Source organism: Thermobia domestica, chromosome 6 (genome assembly GCF_964235325.1).
Source record: "Thermobia domestica chromosome 6, izTheDome1.hap1.1, whole genome shotgun sequence".
In the NCBI taxonomy this organism is placed as follows: domain Eukaryota; kingdom Metazoa; phylum Arthropoda; class Insecta; order Zygentoma; family Lepismatidae; genus Thermobia; species Thermobia domestica.
Genome location: NC_137459.1, coordinates 181,525,126 through 181,545,846, shown reverse-complemented (window position 1 = coordinate 181,545,846; position 20,721 = coordinate 181,525,126). Strand labels below are relative to the sequence as shown.

The 20,721-nt window shown below is 37.1% G+C and overlaps 1 protein-coding gene across 1 annotated transcript in view; it reads right to left on the bottom strand.

Moving 5' to 3' along the window:
* Positions 1-18,492: 18,492 nt before the first annotated feature.
* The window catches only part of LOC145688347 (polyglutamine-binding protein 1-like), a 74,510-nt gene continuing 72,281 nt past the window's right edge, over positions 18,493-20,721 (bottom strand). The window contains exon 6 of the mRNA XM_081762488.1: positions 18,493-20,207. Coding sequence (XP_081618614.1) covers positions 20,051-20,207 — 157 coding nt within the window. The 3' untranslated portion in view covers positions 18,493-20,050. The remainder of the gene's footprint in view (positions 20,208-20,721) is intronic.

Genomic DNA, 20,721 nt, shown 5'->3' with positions numbered 1-20,721 from the left:
TTAGATGAGGGTCGTTTTGACTCCTGCCCTTTTGTTGCTGACACGTTTGACCCGAGCCCTTTTGTCGCGGTCCGTTTTGATTCGTGTCCTTTTTAGCGGGGCCACTTTTGCCTTCTGCCCTATCCTTGTGGAGACCTTTTGACCCGGGTACTTTTGACGTGGGGCCGTTTTGACTCGGCTCTTTTGTAGCGGGGCAATTTTGACCAGGACTCGTTTGACGCAGGGCCCATTTATCGCGAGATAATTTTGACCCAGGCTCTTTTGATGAGGAGCGTTTTGATTCGGCCCCTTTTTGCCTCGGACCCTTTTGTAGCGGAGACTTTTTGACCCGGGCTCTTTTGACACGGGACCGTTTGTTCGGGCCCTTTTGTAGCGGGGCCGCTTTTTTGACCCGGGCCCCTTTTAACAAAGGACCTTTTGACTCGGGTCCTTCCGTTGTGGGACCCTTTTGATCCATGCCCTTTTTATGAGAGGCGTTTTGATTCGGGCCCTTTTTGCGGAGATCTTTTGACCCGGAAACTTTTGACTCGGGCCCTTTGACCCGGGTTTGAGGCAGGTCCCTTTTTACTAGGGCCCTTTTCTCTTGGGACCCTTTTGACCTGGTCCTTTTGATGTGGATCGTGTTGTTTCGACCCCTTTTTACTCGGGCCCTTTTGTTGCGGAGACCTTTTAACTCGGTTCCTTTCGATGCAGGGCTAACTCGGGCCCTTTTGACGCAGAGCCTTTTGACTCGCGTTATTTTGTTGTGTGACCCTTTTGGCCAGGGCCCTTTTTGTAAGGGGTGTTTTGATTCGGGCCCTTTTGACTCAGGCCCTTATGTTGCGGAGACCTTTTCACGAGGGCACTTTTGACATGGGGCTGTTTTGGTCTGGCCCTTTTGTAGCGGGTCCCTTTTGTCGCGGGCCATTTTGACTCGGGCCTTTCTGTGTTTGCCTTTTTGTCTGCCGTTCTGACATGGAACCATATATATAAGGTAGCAGCTGAAATACCTGGAGCAGGGACCTGGGGGAGTATGAGAAAATCAATGATCGATCGATCCAGGGCGCAGTAAAATTAATTACGCCATTGTTCATATCTCTTTCTTCCTATTCTCTCGACATCATGTCTGGAGATGAATGATCTGACTAATGCGATACAGCGGCGAAAGACGATATACGCTATCAATATTAATGTTATGAATTTTAACAACATATATAGGGCAATAAAACGATTTTTTTTAAGGGTACGGGAATAGGGTAACATAGTGAAATCTTTGTTCATAAATTAAGTTTCATCAAGTAGAAAATAAGTTCCTACTCCCAGCCATTAGAGGGTTACGCCCTCTCTTTGGCATAGAGTTTAGAGTATCACTATTGAGTTCAAGGATATTATATATGGGCAAAGTGCAGTAATCATAAACACAAATATTATTAAATGCATAATAAATTCATAAATTGTTTCTGAAATAATATATAGCAGAAAAGTGCAGATATATTATTGAGGTGCTAAGATACGAATAGAAATCACAATACATAATAAATATAATAGAATAAAGAATAATGATGATTATGAAAAATGAGGTGAGGTGCTTACACGTCACAAACAGATTTATATTAGCAAGACAGATGCAGGGTTAAATCTTCTGTCCCGAGGCGGCTCGGGACTAATGAACACATTGGGAAGCCCTTGTTAGTGATGAGGATCTCTGTGCTAAGATGGAAAGAGATGAGGAAGATGATGATCAATGACATATACTTCATATATTTCCCTTTCAGCCGCAGGAAGATGTTCGTGTTTCACATACATAGATATGAAGATATTTAAAGGTGAGTGTTTGTATCGATATGCTGCGTCGGTAAGTGAGTCGGTGTGAAGTATATCCAAGAATAGCGGATGGCCTGTTTGGATGCGAGAGGTTACGTACCTAAGGCGAAGTTGTGCGAGATGCTCGGTGATCTTAGGAAAGTCTATATATTCATACGTGAGCCACGTCGGATATGGAAGTTTAATTCTATACGCTTGTCGAATAGCATGTCGTTCCGGTATGCTGAGCTTTTCATAAAAAGAAACAAAAGCATTGCACCAAGCGGTATGCCCAAAAGTAAGGATCGGACGGAGGAATGCTTTGTAAGTGTGAAGCAAAATATCGGCTTTAAGTCCCCAAGTTGTTCCTGTGAGGCGTCGCAAAAGATTTAATCTAAGATTGGCCTTGTCCGTTGTTTTTTTTCAAGTGAGCATTCCAGCTGAGCTTTGAATCGAAAACCACGCCTAGATAGGTAGCAGTGATGGAAGGGCGTACAGGGTAACCATCAACAGTTATGCGTAAGAGAGTTGGGTTTCTATGGACTTTGGAACGACATTTAGGCGGTAGAAATACTAGAGCTTGTGTTTTCTCGGAGTTTATCATTAAGTGCCATTTCTTACACCACTTGACGAAATTATCGAGTGTTGCTTGTAAAGCAATGTTAAGCTGATGTACAGTTTTGCCGAGTGCAAGAAAAGCTGTGTCATCAGCATATTGAAAAATAAAGACGTTGCGGGGTACAGAAGGAATATCGGACGCATAAAGGATATATAATAAAGGACTGAGAGCTGATCCTTGTGGTACACCAGTTAGAGGAAAAATCGGCCAGGAGAGTGCTGTACCAACTGTAACATAAGCTATACGATTTGAAATGAAAGAATATATTAACCTGAGATAGCACATGGGAAGTTTGAACGACTGCAGTTTTTTAATGAGGCCATAATGCCAAACCTTATCGAACGCCTTCTCTAGGTCCATGAGAATAAGACATGATGGTAAAGCTTTGTTATATTGGTTAGTAATTATTGTGCAGAGACGAAGTAGCTGGTCATTTATGGAAAATCCAGGACGAAAGCCCGCCTGATGGATAGGTAACAGACAAGTTGTGTCAAGGTACTTATGGAGTCGGCAAACGAGAATTTTTCCAGTAACTTACTGAATACTGAGGTGAGCTGAATGGGTCTGTAAGACGTTACTGAGTGTATAGGTTTATTAGGTTTGTGAAACATGCAAACTTTGGAGACTTTCCAATCTGAAGGGTAGAAACCAGATTTAAGGATGAAATTGTATATTGTTACTAGGAGTAGCAGGAGTGATGGCGGAGCTTCTTTGATATGTCTGTAAGATATCGAATCGATCCCAGGTGCTGTATTTCTTTTCCGTGCTAGTGCCGTATGGAGTTCATTGACTGTGATGGGTGAAGTAAGAGGATGATTTGGGTCAATGACATGCTCCGTGGAAGGTTGTAAGGCAGGAAGACAAGATATATCTGTCCGTTCACAACGTTTGGAAGCAGCTGATGGTATAAAAACGTCCTGTAACTGAGCAGCAAATGCATTTGCTTTTTCTGCGTCAGAATAGAGAGGAGTACCGTCAGCTATGAGAGGATAGGTTATTGTAGTGCTTTTGCCAACAAGCTGATGAAACCGCTTCCAATAGCGAGAAGGATGAGCTTCCTCGCATAGGTTGTTACAAGTTCTTATCCAGTTTCTACGTTTATAAGCAACAAGATAGTTACGAACCGCTCTTTGCCATTGATGATGTAGGCGTAAATATGCATCATTACCGGTTCTATAATATTCTCGAAGATGTTTTCCAGCTTGCTGTATAAGTGGAATGTAGGTTGGCGGTAATTTCGGCCTGTGCGGATGCACTTGTTCTGTCGGAATATGATCCTGAGCACTAATTTGTATAGCTTTAGTGATAGTGGAAACACATGAAAGCAACTCAGTTTCATTAGTTGGAGGCGTTTCACAATGAAGAATGCGTTCAAGATCCTGCCGGAAAAGAGACCAGTTAGCCTTATCATATCTCGGAACATGACGAGGGGCGATTTCTTGGCGTGGACGTTGTCCTCGAGTTAGTGTGAGTTTTACTGGATGGTGATCGCTCCCAATCGAGTCCAAAACTTCTAGTTGACAGTCTGAAAGAAGATTCAGAGAAGTAATGACAACGTCAGGCGTGGTCTGACTGATAGGTCTAGTGTGCGAAGGAAGGACATGAAATTGAAGATGGAGATTATTAGTTAAATACTGTTGAAAGTCTGTTTTTTCACGATCACTGCGACTATGTATATTAATGTCTGCCATGATGATAATATTTCGATAGTTATGGGCGATGTATTGTAAATATTCTAGCGGGATAGGTTGACGTGGTCGAATATAAATCGTACTAAAATTGATGATTATAGAAGGAAAGTATATGGAGTAAAGGAGATATTCCGGGAAAGTACTAAAAGCTGGCGGATTATATGACCTAACTGGATATTTTGGAGAAAAGCCTATTGCAACTCCTCCCTGCGCACGAGCCAGGTGATCATGATAGTCATGACGTTGTAGTTGATAGCCGGGAATGCGGGCTGGCACGTTCGGTTTTAAAGCGGTTTCGTTAAGTGCAAAGACATTGATACGTTCCTCCAATAACAGTGTTTCTAATAATAGTTTATGCTGCGAAAAGGACCGTATGTTAACAAATAAGAAAGTAATACCCATGATGAATAATACTATGCAGATTATATTAAACAGCAGTTTCCAGAGATCCAATGTGAAAATGAACATAATTGTTAGAATATGTTGCATGTAGATTGATGTGAAAAATTGATTTTGCGGCTGAGATAATGTGGTGAAGGATATTGGCTCGCTGAAAGGGAAATATATTTTGGAGCACCAAACTAATGTAGCGGAGAAGATCTTCGACTGTTAACGGTGGTAAGATGGATTGGTTGAGTTGTCGTGTCGGTCGTTTTTAGGGGAACTGTTAGCTCCGGGTGTTCTGGTTTTGGTACTGGTTTCGCTTTGCAACGATAGCTATACGTAGGATGATCCCCACTGCCACACATGTTACATTTAGGGGGTCCTCGTAAGTTGGGACATGCTTTGGTGTCATGTAGCCCCGAACAATATCCGCACTTAGATGGATTGGAACAAGCTGCTGTAGTATGGTCATTGTATAGCTGACATTTTTCGCAGCGTATAGATAATGGTCCTTGTGTTTTAGATGGTTCTACACGATGTATTTTCTTGTAAATAGGTGCACCAAAACGTAACAGGTAATCAATAGTATCTTGTTGTTTAGAAAGTACACGAACCATGTACGTCGGACCATTATTATTTCTAATTCGAATGCATTTATCCACTGAAATTCCTTCTTGTTTCAGTTCCTCTTGGATTTCTGCATCGGTGAGCTCTGGGGAGACACCTCTAATAACGACCGATGGCAATGGTGGTTTTCGAGGTGGTGGAGGTTGTTTCTGCCGCTTATCCGTTAATTTTGTTAGTTTAGCGCTCTTACCAAAGATTTCGTAGGAGGCTTTGTTGCGAATAGTAACTCCAAAATTTGGATCTTTAGATTTTAGGATGTAACCGTTTTTAGTTGGAACAATCTGAACCAGAGTATCCCGTACACGTGGAACATATTTCATGATTTGAAGAAAAATCATTTTGGGATTGGTGTACTTCGTATCGTAATCAGTGAGAATGAAATGGTAAAGAGGATCGACATTTGACTGAATTGAGGATGTACCTTGAACCCCAGTAGCAATATTAGTATGTTGCGGATTAAGTTCTACATCCATTGATACCGTTGGGGACCGTGACCGTATGCGTTTCGCTGACTGTGTAGAATCACTTGAAGGATGTCTATCTCTACATACAGACGATATTGGTTGACTTCCCCAAGAAAAGTGCCGAGTGCGGTTGGAAGGTGCAGTGGGTGCCGTTTGTGCAGAGCGCGTGCCTAGGTTGGTAGAAACTATAGCGGGTAAGCCGAAATGTTTGCCGAGATTCGATTGTCCGTCAGTGTTGCTAGAGTCCGCCATCTTAATGAAGCTGCCCAGGGCCGAAGCCCAAACGAGGATGAAAAAGATGAACAAGATGATGAGATGAAGATCAAAAAGCAAGTTTGCCCTTCGAAAGTGAAAACTTCCGTCAACCCTCTAGGTGTTGTATGTGTGCTTTGCTCCCAAATGCGTATTGCAACACTTGTTCCTCGCTGGCACACTAACTAGCACAAGAGAGGTTAGGCTCCTTGATTCAGTATACGTAAAACGAAAAACTCTATATCGTTTTTTTGCCTCCCCCCGTTGGAAAAAATCCTGCGGACGTTAGTGAATATGATGTTCCTTAGTTACTGTATTATATTGTTCTATATACGGAATAAATACTTCTGTGTTTTATATAATAATAAGAACATTATCTACATTTATTACGGTCCTTGCTTTAGGACAGAAAAACATATTCACGTTCAGCGTAATCAGTTTCCATTCTCAAATAATTACAGTGAGGGAAATGAAATAATTCACGCACACATTTAGGACTTAGAAAAGTGCCCTGCGAACATGTCGTAGTAAAGTCCTGAAGAGTGAAAAGAGCTAGTAGCAGTTGTTAGCAGTTATTAACTTAAGATATAAGACAGTAAATTGAAAAACTGAGAATACGAATCTTTTCAGAGATGACAGTGCGCTGATGCTTCTAATCTATGCCTTTACTCCCTATACCTACGTTATTTCCCTAGTCAAAATAAAAACTCTTCAAAATTAATCACAATTTCTTATGCAACTATCCCTTCCTTAGAGTACTACGCGGTCACATACCCGTCACGGCGATGTAAAGGCACTTTTTACCGACGAGGATACCTAATGAGTTACTTTCGTTAGGAAGAGCGGACGTTTCGGTGTAAAGATTGAAATTTTTACACCGACCAAAGCTCACAAGTAAACTTCCTTACATCGAAGCTGCCTGGTTCTGATACCATGTTCAGCTGTAGGTTCACGCCGGATATAGTCTTGATGCTGAACTAGACGTTAAACCAACCAACTAAAAGTATGTTACATAAAAGCTTATCTAGTTTACCTTAATTTTAAGACCTAGGGTGCATATGCTTATTGCGGCTTTCACATAATCCTTACCTCACGTGGTTTAAATCATTTAAGAATGAAAGTCCATTAATAATGGAGTATAACATACTCTTACGACTTGGAAAATGTGAGGCAATCCTTCAATGTAAAATTATATTTGATTTTCATCTCTTTCAAAAATTTATTTTATTATTATTAGCCAATTATTTCCACTCCTAAGTTTAAAACCACCAAAGAATGAGAGAATGACTGTAGCTCCAACTTTTTATTCTCAGTTTAGAAAAACATTCCACGATAACTCGTAAAAATTAATACAATTCATATAATATGGTACATACTGTACGCTCGTTGAGTAGTTCCAACACTCCTCACTACTTGGGGTTCAGACTGGCTAATTGTATAGGAGTAAATCTACTACTAGATTTAAACAAGTTCTAGCAGTGTCACATGTACACCATATGGAGGAGTTTCGTATCCATCGCTTGATAGATTTCATAATTAATATTTAAACTGAAACTACTAGTGGATATCTCCCTCTTTCTTCTTTTTGTTTAACGTTTCATGGTAATGCCAAGGCGGCTAATAGAGACGTGAACCTATTGATTGTAGTGGAATCTGAACCAATTTCTTCGTTCAAGTGTATCTCCACTGGGAATCACACCCAGGACCACACGCACTAAAGGACAGCGTGCTACCCATTAGACCAAACGAAGGTCTAAGTTACTATCACTTCCTGTTTTAGTAGATATACCTAAGTATAAGGGTGGAAATCTATCGTACATACTTGAGATGCCTAACTGATTGCATGAAACCCCTTTCTTGATGTCTATTACCATTTTTCACTACAGTCCTTTCGAGACCACCTGATTTTCGGCGTTTTCGTCGACTTTCAGTTAATGAAATATAACTCAAAGACTATCAATGTGATTGATATGGTTAAGACGTTGATTTTTAGAGCAAACATGTGGCAATTTTTGGCTAAGTTTGATTTTAGTGTTGCCAACAGGAAGGAAATTATGATGAGAAATGTAAGAGTGAAAATTAACAAAAAAAATCACTTATCGAATTTTAAGATTTTTTGTAGCTGACAACACTATCATCACATGGGTTCAAGTCACTTCAAATAATTCTTTTGTGTATTTACAACATAGAGTGGAAACGTGAAGTCGCTGTCTGTCATACAAAGACAGAAAGAATAAAATCTTTCTCATCATACACGCGAAATTTTGACACTTTTTTGTCCTCAGAAGCTAAAATCTACAGTTATGCAAGAGCTGCAGCGTCCCTTATTATGCAATCAACACTCTATGGTGCGTTATGTTGGCTAAAGACAAGGCTTTTAGATCCTGATACGTGTGTTCCAATGTAACCTATAAGAAGGAAGTTATAGAAGCAAAAATGGGATATTTTCCGAATTTTATACCTAAAATCGGGAATTTTAATTTTCTGTGGCTGGCATCACTGTTAGAAGACAGACGCAAACTATTTAAATATAAATTTTGCTATACCAATAATATATCCTACAAGTATCATGATGATATCTAATAAACTAAGCATGTCATTACCAAAAATATCTGATTCAACGTTTAGAAAAGCCCTATGATCGTTCCACTTAGAGTGACAAGGTCTACTGTAAATTTCAACTGTACTTCCCCAAATTATCCAAGTGAAACTTTCTATGATGCGTTGTGTAGGCCAAAGACGAGGCTTTCAGAGAGCAGTGCGTTTGTTCCAATGTAGACTATAAAAGGGAGTCAGTTATAGAGGTGGAAACTTAGGAGGGGAAAAGGGGAAATTTTCCGAATTTTTAAGATAAATCGAGAATTACTGCTGGAAACATTGCTACAAGATACGTGCAAATAATCTTAAAATTTGGTCCACCATTAATATATCCTGCAAGTATCAAGTCAATATCTAAGAAACGAACCTTTAAAAAAAGAAAAGAAAAAGAAATTATTATGGTAAACAGAAAAGTGTAAAAATCAAGGTTTGGAATCTAAATTGGAATTTTGTGTGTACCCCCTAATTACTCAATTGTTACGGTCGGTATTTGCTTTTGCTCAGTAAGGACTGATGTTTGGCTGACATAAGTTGACTTGCGTTAGTACGTATAGGTATGGATATATAAACAAATTTCGAAAATTTCAATTTTTTTATCCCCCCCCCCAAAAAAAATAGGGGAAATTTTATTTTTTCTAGTTGGCGACACTGATTGCAAGTTATTCTAATTGGTCTAAAAAAATTAGGTATCCATACTAGGTATAATCCTCACAAGTAAAACTGAGAAAGATGATTAGAAATTCGAAAATTCTTGAAATTTCGACTTTGAACTCCAATTTGAGAGGGAAATTCGACACCCAGGAAAAAATTCGGTCAGAATAAACTATGGTGCAATCATATTTGGCATAGAAAAACTCATCCCGATATCTTAATTAGTGTTCACACAGCAGAGGACTAAGTAAGTGGTACACACGTGTGTACCACTTTGCCCGGGTGGTCTTGAAAGGGATAGTGATCAACATTAAAACCGGAAGTTACTTATGCCAGGCCCGGATTCAGTAGAGTTTTAGAAATGGATATGAAATGTATTCATTTAACACTTAATTGATTGCACAAAATGGCTTCTTGTTATCGATTATCGTTTTTGCTATATAGTTATCAACGTTAAACCAGAATTAATGGGTTTCTTCCTCTTTCGGTTTCAATATCTCCATCAACTCATTCGACTACTAACTTTTGACCTGCTATATTCTGTTTAAAATTCATAGTTAAGCATAAAGTACTTTTTGAGAATTTTTATATCCAAGACGCCCCTCCTCCTCACCTCTACACACATACACACACACATATGGACACGGTAAATGATAGAGAATTTTTGGTAAACCTTACTCCCTAAAATATGATGCATGGTTAATTTCCCTTCTTTCTTTTATTTTTATTAGTATCCCATGTTAAGCTGTAGATACATAGCTCATATAGCCTCGCTGCTGCATAGGATGCTAGTAAAACACAACTCACCTCTATGGTGAGCGTTCATCAAATAAACATCATAATTTTTCTGCTTGGTTGAGTTTCGAAATAAAAGAAAGCAGCACAGAAAACTTACCATACTTGTTATTCCATGACTGTTAGATATATATATATATATATATATATATATATATATATATATATATATAAAACTGTTAGGAAATATGGGAGAATGACGTTTGATTCCCTAGAAGTTCGTAGATACAATTTTCTCTTATGTTGGCGTTAGGAACATGAAATTTGGTATTTAGGCTTCTCATTTAAAATACTTAGACACGCGTTTTTTTGATATATGACTTGGAAGGAAAGAAAAAGAACCATAGGAAAAATAGGTAAAGATCACAATTATTATAGTAAAATGTTCAACCCTTAAGGTTATAGACTTGAAATTTAGTATTTGAATTATTTATTTTTTAAAAAAAAAAAAGACACGCAGGCTATTAAGCGTTTTTTGATATTTTAGTAAAAAGGGGAAGAAAAAAGGTGGAAAGGGAGAAAAGAATGGATTCTAATTATTAAAGTAAAATGTCGATATGTAGGAATCTCTGAAGTTTGGAGACATGGAATGTGCTAGTTGGACCTTTCATTTAAAATAATTAGATACGTATTTCAGCTCTTTTATATATGTAATAGAAGGGAAGAAAAGGAGTGGGAAGAGAAAAATGAAAATAAGATATTTATATCTTGGAATCCAGAAATGTTACAGAAGTGAAACTTCGTATTTGAAATAAAACTCGGTACGGTTGGAGGTCTACGAGGTGCGAGGCCGTAGACCGAGCAACTTGGATGTGGGTATGGGGACTGGGGACAAAAGCCCCGGGTATTTCAACTAAAATTCAGTTGCTTGCAGAGTCATGAGCTGTAAGGCCGTACGCCGAACAGTCTCGTGGACATGGACATGGGAGTGAGACCTCCAGCTAGCCGGAGGCTAGTGCTCAATATAAGCAAAATTATCTGCCATTTTGGGGAAAGAGAGACGGAAAAAAAAACTTACCCTAGGAATAAACTATATCAGTCGTAGATTTTTTCAGATCAAATGAGTTTTTTGTTTTATCTAAATTATCCTTACTTTTGGGGTAGGAATTAAATCCTAAATCTATACAAGTTCTCTCTTTTAAGAGCACCCTGTTCTTGATCTGGAATTTGCTTATCAGTAGAGAAAACATAGTATTCTCTATATTCTTAGAACGGTAACTAGATTCCAAAATAGCTTTTCGCTATCTCTTATCATTTTGGCTCTAGATAGATCAGTATTGAAACCGGAAGTTGTAGTATTCCTACCATTTTCGATTTTGGTAGAGAGCTAACGATGGAGACAGGACATATTCGTGCTTACTTGATTGCAGAAAACCTGTTCTCACTATCTATTTCCGTTTTTAATCTAGAGCGATCAACGTTAAAACTATAAGTTGCTGATTTCTACCACCTCCAGTTTGAATATATGGCTAAAAATAAAGATGGTGGCTATTCTTAAAAAGCTAAATCGATTGCGCAAGAAGAGCTTCTCGTTATTTCATAATTTTTTCTTAATGTAGATCAATATTGAAACCATAAGTTGTAGTGAATTTCTAACATTTCCGGTTTTAGTAGAATATTAAGGATGGATATGAAATATGTTGTTAAGGTGGGTGATCCTGATAAATCGACGTGTGTTTGTCATATTTGATTGTATTAGGTAGTAATCCTGTGGAACAGAGAACGTTGAAGTACTGAAAGTCTAGGTCGTGTTATATGAATAGTTTTCGTTATTTTGAGAAAGTGGTATCGGTATACCTAGATACTAAAAACATCGAAAACTATCCAAATACTAAAAACTATCAAAAAATCGACATCGAAAAATCCCGACATTTCAAACTATCGATCGATACATCCAAATATCGCAAGTCCTATCCACGACCCTGTGCACCAAACGTGCGCGTGCTGACCAATAGGCTAGCGGGAAGAGCTGTGCCCAAACTCACGAAATTGGCGCTCACGAGTTCGGAACTGAAGCTCACTCGACCTCAACCTCACGAAGTGAGCGTGAGGTCAGACTGGTGATGTGAACGTAAGGTTGAGTGAGCGTGAAGTCAGACTGGTGATGTGAACGTAAGGTTGAGTGAGCGTGAGGTCAGACTGGTGATGTGAACGTAAGGTTGAGTGAGCGTGAGGTCAGACTGGTTATGTGAGCGTGAGGTCGAAATGAGTTTGTGAGCGTGAGGTTAGGTCAAAGCGGTCACCTCTGGTGGTGGCAGTTTGTATATTGTCAGTGTAATGGCTGATGCAGAAGAAGAGTGGGAAATCGATCGTAAAAACAGTTGTTGAATGAGAAATTTTCAGATTATGATGACAACGAACATGAAGAGCGACATCGTACAACATTTGATGAAAGTGATGAAGGGGAGGAAGAGGAAGTAGAAGATGGTTAATTGTATGGAACTGGCAACTCCACACATGCAAACTCGCTTGCAAACACCCTCACTGCAGAGAAACCTACGTACGATAATCTCCGAGAATCTGGGAATACCTGTAAATTCCAATGGTGACTGCTCTGCAGGTGCAAGGAAAATTTCTTCCTCTTGTGCTGCCAAGCGAAGAATGGCCACCAATTACTGAAACCACTGTCACAATGCAATATGTGGGGACCATATAGCAATGTGCTGTGTAAATTGTGATGCAAACTGAAGATATGTAAATGCCAATGGTCGCTACCCCGCAAGTGCACGGAAAATCTGTTCTTTTGTGCTTCTGGCAAAAGAAGAATGGCCACCAACTATTGCAACCATTGTCACATGCAATTCTGGTGAACATAGAACAGTGTGATGTGAACAATGTGATCCTGCGATGCAAACTGAAGAAAGAAAAAAAAACTGCTTAAACTTTTACAGTCAAATATTTACAATTTTCTGTTTTTCAGTATCACAATTTCACAATATTTACGGTTCCATCTAAACATGTTTTCTTGCTCCATACTTAAGTGTAACAACTTTTTATTTTACCTTATATATTTCAGCTTACAAAATATAAAGTTAATAAAATAGTTCATATCATTTTTTTTTTTCTTTGACCCCTCCCCAGCTATTATATTTCTTATTTTCCAAATACACATAACGCGATTTTTTTTTCCCCACTGGACGTAAATAAACAAATTGTATATGTTTGTAATATAGGCATAGAACTGAATCCTACCTAATTTTTAAATTTTTAAAATATACAAATATTAAGTATATATATAACAATCGCGTTGTAAAAATTACGAAGGCTTTGTGACGACGTGACAATTAAAGAAGCTTTGTAATCTAGGGTGAATTTAGCTACAAGAGGAAGACTTTAAGTGGGGTGGATGCACCGTAACTTGATTGCGGCAAATCACTGTCTTGTCTAGCCTTAATTCCTGTGCACCATTTGTCTCTTAGCAACATTTGAACAATACTAATTAATATAATATTATGGGTTTATCTATCAAAGCACTACTAAACAATACGTTCATTTCTTGATTTAATTGAATTTCTCCACCCTACCATGGAGTAGTTATATTTTTGTGTAAAATGCTTTTTGATATAATATACATATGTGGTGATTTATATTATGCTATCTGGTTCATGTAAGTTGTACGTATTAGCAATGAAGCAAGTTTTGTAAGAAAAAAAAATTCTATGTAAAATAAAACAACTGACCAATTAAGAAAAATGGAGACATTTTCACGTCCTGATTTCAGTTGGAAAAAATCGGGACTAACCTAAATGACTTAATACTTATTTAGAAGAAAGTGGAGAAGTATATACAGAAGACGCTAATTAAAAACTTGGAGCTGTAAAAATGAAAGGATCAATCTTATTGGTTGTCGGAAGTGACCTGCTCTTGTTTCCTGAAATACATAAGCCATAGCCTTAGATTATACTTTCATAATGTGTTTGATGAAGGCAAAGGATATTGCTGAAACTGAAACACAGAGATTCTTAATGACAGAAGGTTGCTTTGATCAGATTTTATTTTTATTTAGGTTATACGTAGTTCCCAAGTTACAATGATAATTTTTATTTTCAATTCCTTTCTGAAACAGATTTCAAGGAAATATTTTTAGAACCACCTTAAAAAGATTCCATAAATTTTTAGCCTCTGTGTAACAGTATGCAGTAATAACATTGCACTAACAACGAACATTTCCGTGAAACAATGTAAACAGATTACTCCTGAAACAAGATGATTCGTCACAAAGAAAAACATAAGATTTTCCATACAATAAACCTTATTTCTTGAAATAAAAAATGATAGCAATGCTTCATTTAATTCTTGCTGAAAATAAATATATGAATACTGCTATCCAATACCGTACGCAGAATTTCATCAGAGGGGAGGTTCAAGTGCATATCGTTCCAGGATACCTGTATACACATCTTAAACTGAATATGGGAAACGTTGTTCATATCGAGTTATGGTAGAAAGGAAAAGTAAAACTCGGAAACCACACCATTGCTATCACTTAAAACAGAACTTTCCGTTCACCACATTCGATAAATAAATCATTAATGGTTACTTACAATTTATCAACTGTCCAACTTCTTCACTCTACACCTATTGTTAGGCAGTATTCTTGCTCCTCCTTTCATTTATTGAGTTGAGTTGATTTTAAGTTAGGTGTCCCTTTCAGCAGCGAGGCTATATGAGATGTGGACCTACTGATTAACGTGGAATAAGAACCACATGAGTTCCCGCCGGCAATCGAACCAGAGTCTTCCACGCGAAAGACGCGTACGCTAACCGCTTAACCACGAACGAGCTCTCCTTTCATTTATTTAATGCGCATTTCCAACATTACAATAATGTGGAAATTTTAAAATTTGAGATTACCCAATTGATTTACGTTGTAACATCATTGATTATCCTAGTTCCTTTTACGTTTCCGGCTCTCATACTCTGGTACTACTACGCCTTTTCTTTTTCCTTGAACATTTTATTGAAGATTATATGTAAAGGTTTTGAACCATTGGTGTAAAGAAAGACATTACAAATGAAATGTCACTAAGCCCCACCCCGTTCTCCACGAAACTCTTAGAAAAAATCTGGTGAAATTACGCACAAAATCAACTTTTGTGATCAGCAGTAAAAGTGTCAGAAGGCCACTTGTGGTCACGTGTGTGTGGACTGTCTCTGAGGATTGCCACTGTTAGAAAGAGTTAATCACTTTTCACTGTCACTGGGATAAACAAGCAAGACGGAGCTATTCTTCCCTTGAACAGCATTTGTAAATCAATAAACAAGGAAAACTTAGAAATTTAAAAATAAAATATATATCTCATTAAAAGAAGTAATTTTCCCTGTATTAAATAATAATAATAATAATAATAAAAGGCAATGCAACCTTTAACGGATATCTCCATATTTTTTTCTTTTTTGTACCGAGAAAAATGTTTCATTCAGACACACTCAGACACAGAGACACTCAGACATAGAGAATCTTCTTTCCCCCTCTCTATTTTTAGTTACCCCTTCATAATTTATTAGCAATTAGCATAGAAAATACTTTCTGCCGTTCTCCTCAAAAGTAACTGACCTGGTGAACCACAACCACAGAACAGCTGCAAGCTGAGCTGCAAATTATTCATTTAAGTGTCCACAATAAATTGCTTTCTGATGGAAATCCTAGAAAACCTTCAATAATTACGCGTATAAACAATCGTGAAAAGCCTGTCGTACGGCCAAGAATTTTACTGCAAACTTCTCTTTCCTGATAAATTCACTCCTTCCTCTCTTGGAGCTTGCATCACAGTGTAACTTCACAAATGAAACAGCAAATTCATTAGTTTTACGATAAAATTTCAACGAGGTATATATTCTTTCTCACATTGATTCGAAAATCTTCCCAATAAAACTGAGTGCAGTCGATATTAACCTAAATTTAAAATTATACCTTATATTTATTGTATACTTCAATTACTATGTGAACTCCCCAGAGTATGGATTCGATGTATTTTTACACAGAATACCAAATTTCGAAAACCCAGGAAAATCGATCGTGTCAATTCCCTTTTTTGGGGCGAAAAACTTGGGTAATTTTGGATAGGGAGGACACAAACTTTTCGCCCATAAAACAAAATTGACAGTCAATCGTCATTGGGTTTTGAAGTTTGGATTCCGTGTAACAAAATACATCGAATCAATACTCTGGGGTCCGCTGACAGAACTTCTGTTTTTTTGTGTGGCCTCTTACGTGTTTCCTCCCTATCCAAATTCGTCCATAAAAAAGAATTGACACGATCGATCTTCGTGGGTTTTCGAAATTTGGAATTCTGTGTAACAAAATACATAGAATCCATACTCTGGGGTCTGGTGCACAGAACTTTTATTTTTTGTGTGTGGCTGTGTAATCAGAGGTTTCACTATAATAATAATAATAATGTCTCCTCCTTGACACATTGGAGAGCACCTGAAGATTTGTGACCGTCCTTGTTCCTGTGGCAGGCATACTAATATTACTATAGACGTACATTACTTAAAACCATTAATAGTGATCTCTCCAATTTGATGACTTGTCCTCCAGAGGAAATTTTAACTACATAGATACTCACTTTCTTTACTTTTTTTTTTTCTTCTTTCATAACTGCTCTTTACTACGTAGAATTTGCTGGGTTGTTCTCACAAAAATGATTCAAGAGAATAAAGTACTTGCAGTTCATTTTTCAGCTCCCAGACACATGTTGAATCATAAAAAGTGCAAACTTTCTACCACCATATATGAGGGTCACTGCAGAAGTCTTGGCAACTTTTATTTATTTATTTTTAACGAAAATGGAAACGAAGCAAGAAATTCTGAAATACGCAAAATGGAAGATTAGTACGTATATAAGCGTTACATGTAGGAAGTTGGATGAACATACATATCCCTATCAGGATATAGCACGAGAAAAAAAAAAAAAAAAAAAAAAAAAAAAAAAAAAAAAAAAACGAGTACAGCTAACCGTTCATTTCATATGTCTTTTACTTTGCATTACGACATTACAAACTATTAAGGTACAATTACAATTATGCGTAAAAACTAGAAACACATACGAATGGCATCTTCGAAGTAGTCTTCAAAAGAATCCAACATATATTGCCAACAACGTGGAAGGCGCTGAATATTCGTGGACTCATTATGAGCATATTTTCTAATTTCACGGCTCACTCTGTGGAAATGTCTTCACGTGTTCAAAAAGCGTGTTCCACGCAATAGTTCCTTCAGTTTCGGTATGAGATCGAAATTGCAAAGTGATAAGTATTGCGAATATGGTGGATGCCCAAATCTTCCCATCCCCATTGTGAGAGATGACTCTGCATACACGCTGCCGTATGGGCTATCGCGTTCTCAAGAAAGTGTACGGTGTAGACGTTCAGAACGTTTCTCCGGAATAGCCTGACGTAGGTTCCGTTGAGAGAAAGTGTAGTAGTACAGTAACGTTTACAGTTCGGCCATGTGGCGCTACTGTAGCATCATGATTCTGCCATCTAGTAGAGGCTTTCGAGATTATTTCGAAGGACCCTAGATGCTACTGGTATATGTTTCTGAGCTTTACGCACTATTGCAATTGTACTTGTAACACTTTGTAATGTCGATATAAAACACACATGAAACGAATAATTTGTTGTACTCGTTTTTCTCGAGCTACTGGTATTTTCTTATGAGGGTATTATGTACACTCATGTCCAAAATAATTGTCGCATATCTATAAATATGTTGTTGTAGGAATATAATTTGATAACGAATTCGCCCAGTATTTCTTACAATGTTAGTATGTATACAATCGGCAAAGATATGTATGTGGAAAATTTCATGTCAAAAGAGCAGTAAATACGAACAATAAAACGAAAATAAAACTTTCTTGTCCATTTAGCAACATTTTGTTTTACTCATTCTAATTTTCGTATTTATAATTCATTTCCTATGAAATTTACCACAAATATACATTTCCCGATTATACACAAAGTATCAGTACTAATAGTACTCTGCAAAATCATTATCAAATTATATTCTTACAAGAAGACAGTTATAGACATGCGACAATAATTTTGGACATGAGTGCAAATCTGACTCTTTACATGTAACGTTTACATATGTACTAAATTACATATGTACTTCCAATTGCATGTTTCAGAATATCTTGCTTCATTTCCAATTTTGTGAAGAAAAAAAAAAAAACCTTTGCGGTGATCCTTGTAGTGCGACTAATATCAATTATACACTGAAAACATCCAGGTGGGAAGTTCTCGGCTTTTAAAATAAATGTGTTATTGATTTCCTTACGTAATTTATGGACAAATAACACACAAAGTCTTGTATGGGGAGGAGGAAAGAAGTTTTGCCGTATTCGATGGCATTTACATGCTTCTCCCTAGTACACTTCAGTGTTCTGTGTTTTATAGCTAAATACCACAGAATAACATACTTCTTTCCTACATTATCAAACAATGTGGGATAGTTGTAAGACTTTGCTACCGAAATACACCTCCCTGAATTGCACTAATATTAATTTCAAAACAACGGATGCCAGAAGTAGGGATGGTCATATTGGGAGTCAAATTGTAGTTCTTTCTGTGTTGGTGTGGCAACGGTAGTACCTGATTCAAAGAAGGACTTACAGAAGGAAGATCGCTTTAAATATAAAAATGTATTCACATGATTTATATTACAAAAGGCATGACAGTGGTACTCTATGTTTAATAACCAAAACAAAGTGAAGAAAAATGAAAGTGCACTTTACATGATTATGATCAAGAATTTAAAAAAACAGAACAAACAGGTCAAATATATACTAACATGTAACATTTTTCGAAATAATTCGAACTCCTTATTCACCTGTTACATATAAATGTACAACCAAGAACACAGAAAAGACAAGAATGAAAAATTATTGAAAAAGAAATTTTATATTCGAGAAAAAAAAATAAAACATGAGCTTCGTCGTTTTCTACTAGTGTAGCAATTCACACTGCTAGGTCAATTTCTTATGCAATTGTGAGAATACCTAACATTTACAACATTGACTTATCAAACTATATATATATATATATATATATATATATATATATATATATATATATATATATATATATATATATATATATATATATATATATATATATATATGTATGTCACAGATTTCTTGTTTTACGAACTTATAATTAAAGAAATAAAGACTAGAGCCTTTCTAGTTCAGCTGTGCCCTTGCTGGCGCTTCCGATTACTATTGTAAGTTTATTTCGAAGAACGAAATTCATAAGAGTTCCTGAATTTCATCTTGTGTTACATTCCAGTTTTATACTTCCTCACGCCAGTACTATTTCTTAGCACACATCTTTGGCATCCGTGGTAAGTTCTTTTATGCTAATGTCTCCATAGAAAAAAACAAATGTAGGCAGTAGCATATAAGAACGCCTCAGGGATACCAAAGATAAGAAATCAGCAGTCTCGGTATTATCCAAACATTTAGGTGAATCAAAGCATGTCATAAGAAGTTTAACATTCTACACAAGACATCGTCGCTTATAGAAAGATTAGTCTATGAATCTTACTATATCAGAACGAAGAAACCAAAACTAAACCTTAATAAAGGTAGTTTGGACAAACAATGGGTTTATATTGACCATACTTATTACGGATAAAATTCCCCACAGGATATAAAATTAGTACGTGTCTAACAAGCTTTATAAAATCAAAAATTTTGGTAATTAGCAACAGTGACAATACAGACTTGATATTAGCGGATATTGTTTATGGTTAATGATAGTGGTTCTCGAGTGTTATTTTTACACCGATTGTTCACTTCAGTATTTTAAATTTTCAGAACTTTATGACTACGAGCTGAATTATTATTACTGGCGAGAAGTACAAAACTAGGATATAACACTAAAGGAAATTCATTTTTTTATTTTTTCTTACGAATTTCGTCCGAACCTTTCAGCAATAAACGAAAGCGATAGTTTTGGCTTGAAAAAGTAAAAAAGAAAATCGATAAAAAAAAAAGGAAAATCAATAACAAACACCAAGTTAGTCTTTATTTCTTTAAAATATATATTACTGTTCTATATAAGCACACACACTTATATACACAAGAAATCCAAGAGAAAATTGTACTTAAAAACAATTTACAGACATTTCAAATAGCTGTGTTATCACGGTTAAGTCTTTAAATAAAACTCCTGGTCCTTTATTTTGTTTTTGGAAATCTCGCAACTTCAGCATTGGCTCTAAGTACGGCACCAGGACTAGGATACGGCCTCATCTGGTACAAAGGCCCTGAAGCTGTCGTGTCAGCACCAGTTTTGGCTTCGTTCTTCTTCCCAAGTCCCGATGTCCAACTGCCCCTAAATAAATAATAAAAAATGTAGAATTCGCCTACACCTGTCGACATACGAGTGGTCAGATTATGTCTACAATAAAATCAAACTAGCCTAAACACGAATATCAACTTGGAATCCCGGCGAGTCCAATCGAAAAATAATTTTCAACTTTATACTACACGTGAGGATCGTACTTCCTATATGACACATGATACTATGTAAAACTAAATTAGGTCGAAACAAGATAACTTGATTTATATACCAATTTAGAGGATGGCTCAGAACACATCTACCAATAAATGTCAATTTCTCAGCTAATACTGAGTGTAACGGTATAAGATTTGCGTCATATTGTCGTTACATCAAGGCATTTTGTAAACCATGATTCTTTTCTTTTCTTTTTTCAATTACTCAGGATTGGAAAATGGCCGCCTGCACCACTAAGCAGCGGATATTCACAATCAAAGAATACATTCAGGCAGCCGAAAGTTCGGAACAATTGTTGTGGCGAGCATTCCCAGTAAAGTTTTAAGTTCAA